Source organism: Stegostoma tigrinum, chromosome 4 (genome assembly GCF_030684315.1).
Source record: "Stegostoma tigrinum isolate sSteTig4 chromosome 4, sSteTig4.hap1, whole genome shotgun sequence".
NCBI classification, from domain to species: Eukaryota; Metazoa; Chordata; class Chondrichthyes; order Orectolobiformes; family Stegostomatidae; genus Stegostoma; species Stegostoma tigrinum.
In genome coordinates this window covers 116880558-116893078 of record NC_081357.1, presented here as the reverse complement: position 1 = coordinate 116893078, position 12521 = coordinate 116880558, and the positions used below count along the sequence as shown (strand labels likewise).

The 12521-nt window shown below is 39.8% G+C and overlaps 1 protein-coding gene across 5 annotated transcripts in view; it reads left to right on the top strand.

Moving 5' to 3' along the window:
- The window catches only part of rock2a (rho-associated, coiled-coil containing protein kinase 2a), a 210561-nt gene that overhangs the window by 148269 nt on the left and 49771 nt on the right, over positions 1-12521 (top strand). For all 5 annotated transcript variants that reach the window (XM_048530490.2, XM_048530491.2, XM_048530492.2 and 2 more), the window contains exons 16-19: positions 2403-2509; positions 2724-2883; positions 7831-7991; positions 11750-11934. In XM_048530490.2, the coding sequence (XP_048386447.1) occupies positions 2403-2509; positions 2724-2883; positions 7831-7991; positions 11750-11934 (613 nt within the window). The remainder of the gene's footprint in view (positions 1-2402; positions 2510-2723; positions 2884-7830; positions 7992-11749; positions 11935-12521) is intronic.

Sequence of the window (12521 nt, the reverse complement as noted above, 5' to 3'; positions counted from 1 at the left end):
GAGGCAGACAATATTAAAGAATATTGCCCTAAATGGCTGAAAGCATGTCTGCTAGTGGTAGAGTGAGGAATGCAATGAAGAGCACAGAGGAATTAGATGAAAAAGATCAGGAGGGGAACTGGTGCGAAAGGAATTGACTAAAAAATGAGAATCGAAAATTAAAACCACTGGTAAGTCAGGCACCGAATTATGTCAGTAGAGATGGTGGTGATGTCCAAGTGGGACTGAACACGGCCAAGAGGGAGATAAAGGCATGAATGGAAAGGTGGAGATTGGGTCCAGAGAGAGAAAAAGACATGAAGCAAAGGATGTGTGTTCGTAATTCAGGGGAAGGAGAAAAGCTGGTAATGGGGGCAATGAGTAGGTGGAAATGGATTGACTGTGCTAAAAGTAGCCCATGTGATGTCAAGGCCTGGGGTTTTAGGAAGCGTTCAGGCCCTAAAATGTTTGAACTCAGTACTGAATCCTGAAGAGTGCATGTCCCCAAGCAGAAGATGAGATGCTGTTCTTCAAGCTTGCGTGTTTTGTCAAAGAATTTTGCAAATCATATCAACATATCCCTTAGACTGCTAATAACAACAAGGTAGGGACCTTAACTAGCCAACCTGTCTTACAAAGGTCTCAGCAGTGTCCAACAATAGATTCTGTGATTAGATCATGTTCGCTTAAATAGTCCTGATTGTGTGAAAAACCACAGAAACAAGTGTGGCGTACTTGCATGCATTTGAAGTTATATTCATTAATCTACAGAGCCAGGTAGTTTGCAGACAGAAAGAAAACGCATGCACACTGCGCCTGTTTTAGCTCCGTAAAATAGATGATATCATTCACAGGTTCATGTCTCAGTCTTGACCACTTGGAGTTCATCTGCTTGGTTTAAAATTTAAACAAAGCATGGTAGTTAACTGTCATCTTAATGTCACTCATCATTACCTGGTGTATATCCTTTGGCAACTCCTCTACCATACCGAGTCCTCTTGCCAACCAGTTAACACATTCCTCTCATACAATTTAAATATTGCCTTCCTGTTGCATTGGTATTTCTTTCAAATTATCGTGATGAGTGCAAGATTGGAAAATGTGTATTTTTGTAGCAGTACTCAGATTCATGTGTCTTTGGAATCGATTTTTAAATATAAAATTGTGTACTGTGGTTTCAAATTAAAATGGTAGCGATGTCTCTAAAATTTAAAATCTCAGAATTGGTATGGTATAACAGGAAGTCATTCAGCCCATTGTGTCTGCACTGGCTCTTCAAGTGAACTTGTATCAATGCCCTGCTTTCACCTTGTATCTTTGCACACTATTGCTACATACACATGACAATAAATAAATAACCTTCCAGTGCCCCCTCAAATGTGTCCACCACATTTCCAGGCAGTGTATTCTGTACCCTTAGCACTCACTGAAGAAGTTTATTCTCCCATCACCCTTACTACTTGAGCTAACCTACTCTTGCTCTCGTTCCTTTCGTGACCAAGAACAACTCTCCCTATCTATTTAGCCAGCTCATGATTTTGAAAACCTCTATCCACTCTCTTATAAACAGCTCTTCTCCAAGGAGAACTGCCCCAACTTCTTCAGTCTATCCTCAATTGAATTTTCTCCTTTTTAGAAGTGTTCTTATAAAGCACATATGCACCATATCCAACGAACACGCATCTTTTCTTTAATGTGGCAGCCACAACTGGATGCAATATTTTAGCCGAGGTCTAAGTATCTTGTGCAAGTCCGACATCATCTCCTTGCTCTTATACCATTAGAATTAAAATAAAGTGGAAAGCCAAAACCCTACAGCCATTGTATCAAGATCCAAAATTGCACATATGTTCCAAGTTTTGAGGAAAGGCAATGCAGATCTTTAAAATGTTATGAGGCATGGTAAGAATAGATATGAGTAGATTATTTACCATATCGTTTGCATCTCTGTTTGGAAAAAAAAGGGTACAGAATGCACAAGTTTGAGATGAGAATTTACCTTACAATAAAATTTGTTGATTAGCATTGTTGCCTCACAGCGCCAGGAACACAGGTTCGATTCTAGCCCCAGGGGAATGCCCGTATAGAGTTTCAATGTTCTCTGTCACTGTGGGTTTCCTCTGGGTATTCCAGTTTCCTCCCATTGTTCAAAGATGTGTCGTTTAGATGGATTGATCAGAGTAAATTTTCTGCAGTGTCTGGTAATGTGCAGGCTCGGTGGGTTAGCTGCAGTAAATGTGTGTGAAGTGAGCAGCCTGGGATTGGATGGGATGCTCTTCAGAGGAGTTGGTGTAGACTTGATGGGTGTGAATAGCCTCTTTCTGCGCTGTAGGGATTCTGTTCTGTGTTCACATGTAATGGTTCTTTGATTTTGCTGGTATATCAATTCTTTAATATGCTTTTATTAATCAATTTATTTACAGGGCGGATTTTATCACTTGGAGACGAATTGCAAAGCAGTAAGAGCTCAATGGCCAAAACAGAAATGGAGAAAAGACAACTGCAAGATAAACTGACTGATTTAGAAAAGGTAAAACACCTTTTGATTTGAAATCGATTTACTTAAGCCCAGATGATATGTTTTTTCTCACGTGCATTTACTTCTTTTGAAGAGAAATTAACAAACCAGATTTTTCCCTGACAATCATGTATCACTTGTGAAATAGTGTATTTTGTAGTTTGTAAGTGCACTGGTCTGATCATTTTACTTTAAACATAAATTTTTTGCCTTGGATTTCTTGCAGGAGAAGAATAATATGGAAATAGATATGACATACAAGCAGAAAGTATTACAGCAACGACTTGAACAGGAGGAAGCAGAGCACAAAGCTACCAAGGCACGATTAGCAGACAAAAATAAGATCTATGAGTCAATAGAAGAAGCAAAATCAGAAGCCATGAAAGGTTAGTTATAATATTCCTGAGGAGAGGCACTTGAACTTGAGGTGGTATAATTAACGATGCCTTTTGAAATGTAGAAAAAATACAAACATTCCTTTTTCAGATTGATCAGGTTAGAGATTTGAATTTTCTTTCAGAATCTTTTGGTACCTTTTTTAATTCCATTCTTCTGATCTAACTGTGTTCATTTTGGCATAAAAATTCAGTTATTTTTGTGCAAAGACTTGGGTCTGCTATTTCTCAACCAAGCCACTCTTCACTATTTCAGAACTGCAGTTTCCCTGGATTAGATATTCTTAGACAGTTGGTTTGGAAAATTAGAATGAAGGATGCAGCAGGCTGGAGATGTGGCTTGCTGAAAGTGCATTTGGTTCCTTTTGCCCAAATTGGAGAGTGACATTTGCAAAAAAAAACACTGTCCTTTAGAGAACCTTCCAGATGCTGTTTCTCCTCGAGTGATGTGTTATTCAACAGCTGTGATGCCATTGAGTTACGAACAGCAAAGTAACAAAAGCAGATGATCCCCTTCCCCTGCTGTGCCTAATCCCTCCCACGTCCGTCTTTTTCTGTTGAATACTTTCACAAACCGAAAAATGATTGACTAATATTGATTGGTTGGACCTATCATGTCCAATCCATTCTCTTCTATTTTAGTGCATGATTCCTTGGTAAATACCTAAGCTGGTGCCCTAGGGAGTTAGATGAATGATGTCCCCATGGTGTGATTACATTAAGTTACATTATATGGAATCATTATTTCATAGAAATAGTTTGAAGGAAGGAAAGGTTATTTACTTTACAGGGGAGTTTTGGTTCAGCGGATTAAATCTGCTGCTCTGCGAAGAGCATTCATTATAAACAACTTAAATTAAGTATCAGGTGGGCTGAACTTACTTTAATAGACATACAGTCATACAAAAATCCAGTATGGAAATAGGCCCTTCTGGCCCATACTGACCATGGTGCCCACTCAGCTATTTCCAATTGCCCACATTTGGTTCAATGCCCTCTAAACCCTTCCCTTGTATGTACCTATACAAATGCTTTTTTAAATGTTGCTATTGGACCTACTTCAACAACTTTCTCTGGCCGCCCATTCCATATGTATACCGCTGTCTGCATGAAGAAGTTGCCCCTCAAGTCCTCCTTAAATCTATCCGCTCTCAGCTAAAACCTGTGCTCTCTAGATTTCAATTCCCCATCCCTGGGGAAGAAGATTAATATGCATCCTATTTATGTTCCTCATGATTTTATACACTGCAGTAAGGTGACCCCCCCTCATTCTCCTACTTTTCAAGAAATAAAGTCCTGTCCTGGCCAACCTCTCCCTGTAACACAGGCCTGCTAGTCCTGGGAACTTCCTTGTGAACCTTTTGCACACTTTGCAGTCTAACTATGTCTTTTCTACAACAGGGTGACCAAAACTGTACATGATACTCCAAGTGCGGCCTCACCAACAGTTTATACAACTGTAACATAACGTCCCCAACTCCTGTACTCAGTGCCTCGATCAATGAAAGCTACCAAGCTAAATGCCGCCTTCACCACCCTATCCACCTGTGACGCTGTTTTCAAGGAACTATATGTGTGTATTTCTAGGTCCCTCTGTTCCACATCACCCCTCAGGACTTTGCCATTCACTCTATAAGCCGTACCTTGTTTTGACTTTCCAAACTGCAACACCTCTTTGTATCACAGCTTGAATGTCCTTGCCTCTAAGTTAGTGATGCCACGAAACTTTGGCATTGTGCACCTAGTGTTATAGAACTGTATAGTCTACATTTCTCTTAGTGACACCCTGTTCCTATCCATGCTGAGCTATTCAGCTGTGCCCTTTGTGATTTTCTTTAAGTAAGAATTCCTCCCATTTCACCTCAAAATTACAGTGTCCCGTGGGTAATATTAGTAGAAGCAAATACTATGACTTGTTAATTTTTTTTAACACTTCCAACTATTTTGGGAAAATAGACTGGGCATTTAAACTACTGCACTACGACACAAGTCTGCCTGGACTTCGCCTGACAAAGGGGCAGCGCTCCAAACGCTTGTAATCTCAAAAGAACCTGTTGAACCTGGTGTCGTGTGATGTCTGATCTACTGGATGACACTGAGACTACCTACAATAATGTCCAGAATTAATGAATTTATTATTAATTGTTTCACGAATACACAAACTGCTGATTAATGCAGCATTAATGGCTATTCTTTGTAAATGAGTTAGTTTTACTCAGTTTTACTCATCTCAAAGCAACAAATAAGGTGAGCCAGCTTCTTGCTGAAGACAAACTGAGAGTTGAGTGCACCTCCAGGACGAGGTCCTGTCATGTTAATATTATTGGACTAGCAATCTGGAGGCTCAGCCATTTCTCTGGGGACGTGGTTTCAAAATACACCACGCAGCTGGAGGAATTTAGATTTAATAAATACATTTTAAGGATTAATATTCTCAGTTATGACGACTTAAAACCACTATCATTAAAAGAAACTCAACATGCTCACTGAGGTCCTCACCGGGTCTGTGTTCAGACTTCAGACCCATACTTTTGTGATTGACTGTTAAATGTCTTCTGAAATGGCCAATCAAGCCATGAGAGAAAATTTTAAAGAAGGGAATGAAATTAGATGAACTGACATCAATGGATACCAATCCAAGCAATGTAGTATCCTGACTTGAAACTATATTGCCATTCCTTCACTGTTGCTCGTTTAATTCCCTCCCTTACGGCACTGTGGGTGTCCCTATCCAACATCCACTGCAGTGGTTCAAGATTGTTCACCACCACGTTATCCAGGGCAATGGGAGATAGTCAGTAAATGTTGATCCAGCTAGTCATGTTACCTCCTTAAAAAAATTCAGAAAAGAAAATTCTGTTGGTAGATCAAAAGTTGAATTTATAAAAACATGAGAATAAGCAACCGTGGTATCACAAAGAAAAGAGCTATATTTCAGATTTACACAGTTCTAGCATCATTTTAACCTGATTGAATTATTAAGGTGGTTCTCTTTTAAAATTTAACTGAACTTCGTATCGCCTTCTTAAATAGTTCAAAAGCCTTTTTTACAGCAATTGCAACATTGCATTTATACTTTGAGCTTGTACATGTTTTACAAGTGATTATTTTTCTCATTTCGTTTCTGTCTATCAAGATGTATGCTCCATCTCAGTTCCCATCCAAAGAGAAATGATGAATTCTGTGCCCAGAGTTTTGCACTAATTTTGTTTTTGAGGACTCCACCACTTTCCACTTTGCTTCGAAAACCATCAGAAATAGGAATGAGATAGGCCATGTGGCCCCTTAAGCTTGCTCCCACCATTCATCAAGATATTGACTGAATAATTGTGAGCTCAACTCCACTTTGCTGCCTGGCACCTATTGCGCTTGACTCTCTTGTCAATTAGAAATCTGTCTAAGTTAGATTTGAATATGCTTAGTGGTCCAGCCTCCATTACTCAGTGTAACAGAAATCTCTCTGATGCCCTGTACAGTTACAGGAACACTTTCCTAATTTTAGACTCTCTTTCTCCTTGCAGTAAATGTCAACATTCCATTTGCCTTCCTAATTGTTTACTGTAATTCATGCATGAGGGCTCCAAGATCCTCTTGTATTACAACATTTAGTACTCCATCCATTTAAGTAAAAATTTGTTTTTCAATTGTTTCAACTCCTCAGTGAGAACTGCAAAAATGAAATAGGAGGGTTGAGAGATCAGGACCCTTTGATAACAGGAGCAGAGTTGTTTTAACTGTTCAAGTTCCATGTTGGCGTTGGCTGCTTCATAGTTCTGGATACCAAAATTTTAATCTCCCAACCCTACTTCAGGCCCCTACTTCCACTTTGGGAAGTCCCTCTAATTCTGTTTCCTTAATAATAGATTCTAGCATTTGCCCAATCACAGATGTTAAGCTAATCGTAGAATCCCTACAGTGTGGAAATAGGCCCTTCGGCCCAACAAGCCCACACCGATCCTTGGAGAATCCCACCCAGACCCATCCCCCTATAATCTATACATCCCTGAACATTATGGGTAATTTAGCATGGTCAGTCGCCTGCACATCTTTGGACTGTGGGAGGAAACCACAGCACCTGAACGAAACCCACGCAGTCACAGGGAGAATGTGCAGACTCCACACAGACAGTCGCTCGTGGCTGGAATTGAACCTGGGTCCCTGGTGCTGTGAGGCTGCAGTGCTAACCACTAGGCCACAGAGCCGCCCCTAACTACCTATCATTTCCTGCTTTCTGTCTCCCTCCTTGACTGATGGTGTTACATTTGCACTTTTGCAGCCTACTGGATCTTTACAGATTCTAGTGAGATTTGAATGATTACCACTGATGTGTTCACTGTCTGTGCTGCCATACAAACTTTCTGGTTTAGGGACTTGTCACCATACATTCAGCCTAATTTTTTCCTGTCTCCACATGAACCTCCAAGATGCTTGCATAGCAGAGACTTTCAGAGCTAAAAATTAATGCATCCACACATGGATTGGCAAGGGCCTTCCAAGCACAGCGTAGAGGGAACATTCATTTCTTTAGTGATCATGATTGTTTCAAATTCCTCCCTCCCTTTTGCCTTTTGATTTTGGACTATGCTTCTTTATACATACATATATACACACTTGTATTCAATACATTTTTGTGTCATCTACTGTGACATATTGGTCATGTCTCTGCCTCTTTGTTCTTTCCCATTATGCATTCTGCAGTTTCGTCCTGTAAATTACCACCATTTATTTTAATGACTCTTTTCCTTTTTATATACCTGAAGAACCTTTTATTTTCTGTTCTTTTTTAATAGCGTTAAATTATGAATGATGATAGGACAGCTTTGTCACAGACCTGGGGCTGTATAATTTGCAGGAATTCTTGTTTTGTCAGAATCGGTGTCTTGCCACTGCAATGGAACATGTTCTGTTTCGCTTCTTATAAAATTGTTGTTTGAACAGAAATGGAGAAGAAACTGCAGGAGGAGAGAAGTTCAAAGCAAAAAGTTGAAAACCGTTTACTGGAAGCTGAAAAGCAGCGTTCAATGTTGGACTGTGATATTAAACAAGCACAACAAAAGATTGAAGAATTGCTTAGGCAAAAGGAGAAATTGACAGAGGAGGTGAGTATCACTACTTAACTGTACTTAACAATGAAAATTATTCAGTTTATTTAATTTAAACTGTACATCCTTGCTAGAGTTTGAGTGTGAGCACTTTCCCATTAATTGGCTTATTCTAATTGCAACATTGCATAAACATTTTGATATTTATTATTTTCTTTCATTTGTGGGAAGTGAGCATCGCTGCCCTTCCATAATTCATTACTCATCTGTAATTGTCCTTGTGAAGGCAGTGGCGTGCTGCCTTGTTGAGCTGCTGCAGTCCATTTGATATAGGTATATCCAGTCTAGTTAGGGAGGAACTTAGAGCATTTCAATCCAGCAGTAGTGAATGATGGTGATACCGATACAAGTTAGGGGAGAAAGTTGTTTGAAGGGGAATTTACAGATGGTAATATGCCATGCATCTGTTCCTCTTGTCCTTTAAGGTGGTAAAGAGCATTGGTTTGGAAGATGCTTTTGAAAGAAGGTTGGTGAATTGCTTCAGCATGTGTTGCAGACTATAATCACTGTACTTCTGTTGCGGAGGGAGTCAATATGTGAGGGAGGTGGACATGGAGTTGCAAATGGAGAGTATTCCAAAGAATTCCTGACTTGTGCTTTGTGAGTTGGGAGGTAATTTTCTTGCCTGAGAATTCCCTGCCTCTGACTTAGTTGTATAACCCCAATATTTATATCTCGCCTGGTCACTGGTAACCTCCATGATGTTACTGATTGCAAATTGAGCAATAGTAATGCCATTGAATGTCAAGAAGCGATAGTTAGGTTCTGTCTTGTGGGAGATAGCCATAGCCTAGCATTTGTGTAAAGTAAATGCCGCTTACCACTTATCAGCCTAAGCTTGGAGGTTTTCTCAGTACAGTATCTAAAAAGTAGCAAGTGGCACTGAACACTGCAATCATCAGCAAACTTCCCAACTTCTGGAGGGAAGATAATTGATGAATTGTTTGAAAATTTAGACACAAGCTTGAAACTTTTGGGGGCTGGTTGATCAGCCTCTAACAAACGAAAACAAGTTCCTTTTTGCTGAGTATCACCAGCCAGTGCGGTCTTCCACTTTGTCAGATGAGTGCTGATATCATGGCCATCACTAGGACCAGTTTAGATCAGGCTGCAGCTGGTGCTAGAGCACAAGTACTCAGTATCACTGCCTGGAAGTTGTGAGGGTCTGTAGCCTTTGTTGTATTCAGTCCTTAGTGGAACGAATTAACTTGGCTGAAGATGACCTGACATCTCTGAAAGTAGGTACGTTGGTGAGATCAAGATGAATAATCATTCAGCAGTTTTGCCTCAACCTTGACTTCTGTTGTTCTTGGCTCCCTGTCAGTAAGGATAAGAATGTTTATCGGACCGCTCTTCAAATTAGTTGTTTAATTGTCCACCACCACTCTTTATTGAATATGGCAGAATTGCAAAGCTTGGATTTGATCCTTTGGTTTGTGGATCATTTAACTCTGATTGTTACATGCTTCTTCTACTGTTTGACCTGCACATTGTGCTTTGATTCACCGGCTTAATTTCCCCAGATTTAGATCAGATTGGTGCTGTGACTTGCTTTTCCTGTATGCTCCATTGAGCAAGGGTGATTCCCCATCTTGATGATTGTCGTTAAGTGAAAGATCCGCAAGACTGTGTGGTTACAGACGGTGGTTGAATGGAATTCTCTGCTTCTAAAGACCCATGATGCCTCATGGATACCTACTTTTGAGTTCCTATGCCCATTCTGAATCAATGCCATTTAGTAAGGTAGTGGTACCTGACAAAACAGTATATGGTATCCTCAGTGTGAAAATATGGCTTTGTTTCCAAAAGGACCAGGTGAATAGTCACGACTATAAATACAGTGGCCCTCATTTAGTGCTGTCCCCTTACCATTATTTTGTTATAATGTTATTTATTCTTTGAGGCCATTTCATTAGATTTTATGTTGCTGTTTTCTTTTTAGCATGTTTGTGTACATTATCAATGTTTATCATCATCGCAGATCAGAATCCAGTACTGTGCATTCTGCACTGCACCTCCATTTCCATGCTTCACTTTTTAGTTCATGCAACAGAACTCTGGCATGTTATATTTTCTTTTTCAATTATACATTTGTTTTGATCTAAGAATTAATTCATTTACCAATGTAGGAATTTAGTACCAGCTGTACATTAAATGTCTATATTTCAACTTAGAAAGTTCTGATGTAATGGGGTTTTTTTCCTGCTAAGAAAGACCCACAAAACCTAACTCCAATTTTATCCAGTTTCATCCTTGAAGTAATCAATGCAATACTTGAAAAGCCTTCTCACTGAAGTCACAATTTTCAGGAATGTAACCCTAGCTTAAATGAGGATACCCTGCTATCATGATGAGACACACCTTGGGCAGGTAGATTGGAGAGCGGCAAGTCAAGTTGGTTTTCCCTCTTGTTGGTTCCCTCACCACCTTCTGTTTGGCAAATATGTCCTCCAGGAATGAGCCAGTTATGTCATTAGTAGTGCTGCCAGTTCACACTTGGTGATGAAGATGATGATCCTACTCAGAATACATTCTGTCCATTTTTCCAAGCTGTGTTAAAGTTGAAAGCATGTTGAATAATCAGCAGAGGGAGGTGATGATTTAGTGGTATTACTGCTGGACTGTTAATCCAGAGACCCAGATAATGTTCTGGGGTCCTGGGTTCAAATCCCACCATGGCATATGGTGGAATTTGAATTCAATAGATGTCTGGAATTAAGAATCTAATGATGAACGTGAATACATTGCTGATTGTCAGAAAAACCCATCTGGCTCACTAATGTCCTTTAGGGAAGGAAACTGCCATCCTTACCTGGTTGGCCTGCGCGTGGCTGTCAACCCACAACAATGTGGTTGACTCTTAACTGCTCTCTGGGTAGTTAAGGATGGGCAATAAATGCTGCCTAGCCAGCGACACTCTCGTCCAATGAATGAAGTAAGAAAAAAAAATTGGTGTGTACATAATCAGCTGGAGGTTTACTTGCCCAATTTTGATGTGATGCTTTGAGACTTCATGGACCCCAGAGTCAATTTGAGGACTCTAGCCCATTACCTCCTGACTATATACCTGCTGGTGGATCATGACATACCCATGGGTGGTAATGGGATGTCTGGGATATCATTTGTAAGCTATGATTTGGTGAGTGTGATGATGTCATCCTTTTGCATGATGAGTCTAAGGGACAACTCTTCCATTTTGATACAAGCCCCCAGTTGTTGATGAGAAGGGCTTTTCAGTGTCATCAGGGCAGGCGTGCCATTTTTCTTTCTAGGCCAATACATTGTGGTGAATTGGCTCTTCGGTAATTGGCTTGTCAGGCCATTTTGGTGGACATATAACAGCTAATAACATTGTTGTAGATCTGGAGACATATGTAGGCGAGACCATGAATGAGTGGTAGATTTCCTTCCAGAAAGATGGGGGTGAACCAGATGATTTTTTTAATATAGCATTTAGTTTCATGGTCACCACAACTGAAAACAGCTTTTAAATCAATATTTATCAGTTAATTGAATTTAATTTCCACCACTGGTAGGGAGATTTGCTCTTGTGTCTCTCGAACATTAGCCTGGGCCTTTGCGCTGCTCATCCAGTGACACCCTCTGATTCTGCCATATGGGTCACTGATGTGATTCTGGTGAATGCTAACTAATTTATCCTTGGCATAGCATGAAAGAGGGAAGATGACTGCTTTATACTTGCATTTTAAACTGCATTTGTATGTTCTAAATTTATACAACATTTTCTTTTACAGGTTAAAAATCTTTCGTTAAAGATAGAGCAGGAGACACAAAAACGTAGTTTAACTCAGAATGACTTGAAAATGCAGACACAACAAGTAAATGCATTGAAAATGTCAGAAAAGCAACTGAAGCAGGAGATAAATCACTTGGTGGAGACAAAATTGAGCTTGGAAAAGCAGATAGGAGAGCTACGAAAGTAAGCCTTAATTACTTATTTCCTTTCTACATAATCCATGTAAATGCAAAGACTTGCTTAGGAAAATCATCAGTGTAATAGGTTAAGAAGTTCCCAACTTTTCAGGTTTCAGTTGCATAATGGATATCTTCCAAAGGTTATCAATTGTATCCTATCACCTGGTATTGTGAGAGGTTATCAGTTTGTCCTTTGACCTCTAGATATGTAATGGTGAGTGCACAATTATTTACTTTTGTGTGCATTGCTAGAAAAAAATGCAGTGTTGCTCCAGATGAAGTAGAATAGTACTTTCTTTGCCATCCAAGTGCTGATACATATGGGATAAAGGCATGCTACCTTTAATTTTTTTAAAGTTGTATTGTCTTAGTCATAATATTCTAACTAGTATTATCCATACGTTCTGCAGTTGCTTCATTCTAGAAGTGACAGGGTAGAAAATGTACCCAGATGTAACCTGAAGCACTAACTGGTTAACTCCTAACTGAAGAAGCTTTATAGGAATTTTGTCAAGTCCCCGAGTGCATCAGGCATATTTCTTCCCCCCAAGCATGCATACAGCCATTTGACTCGTGTTTGTTTAAATCACA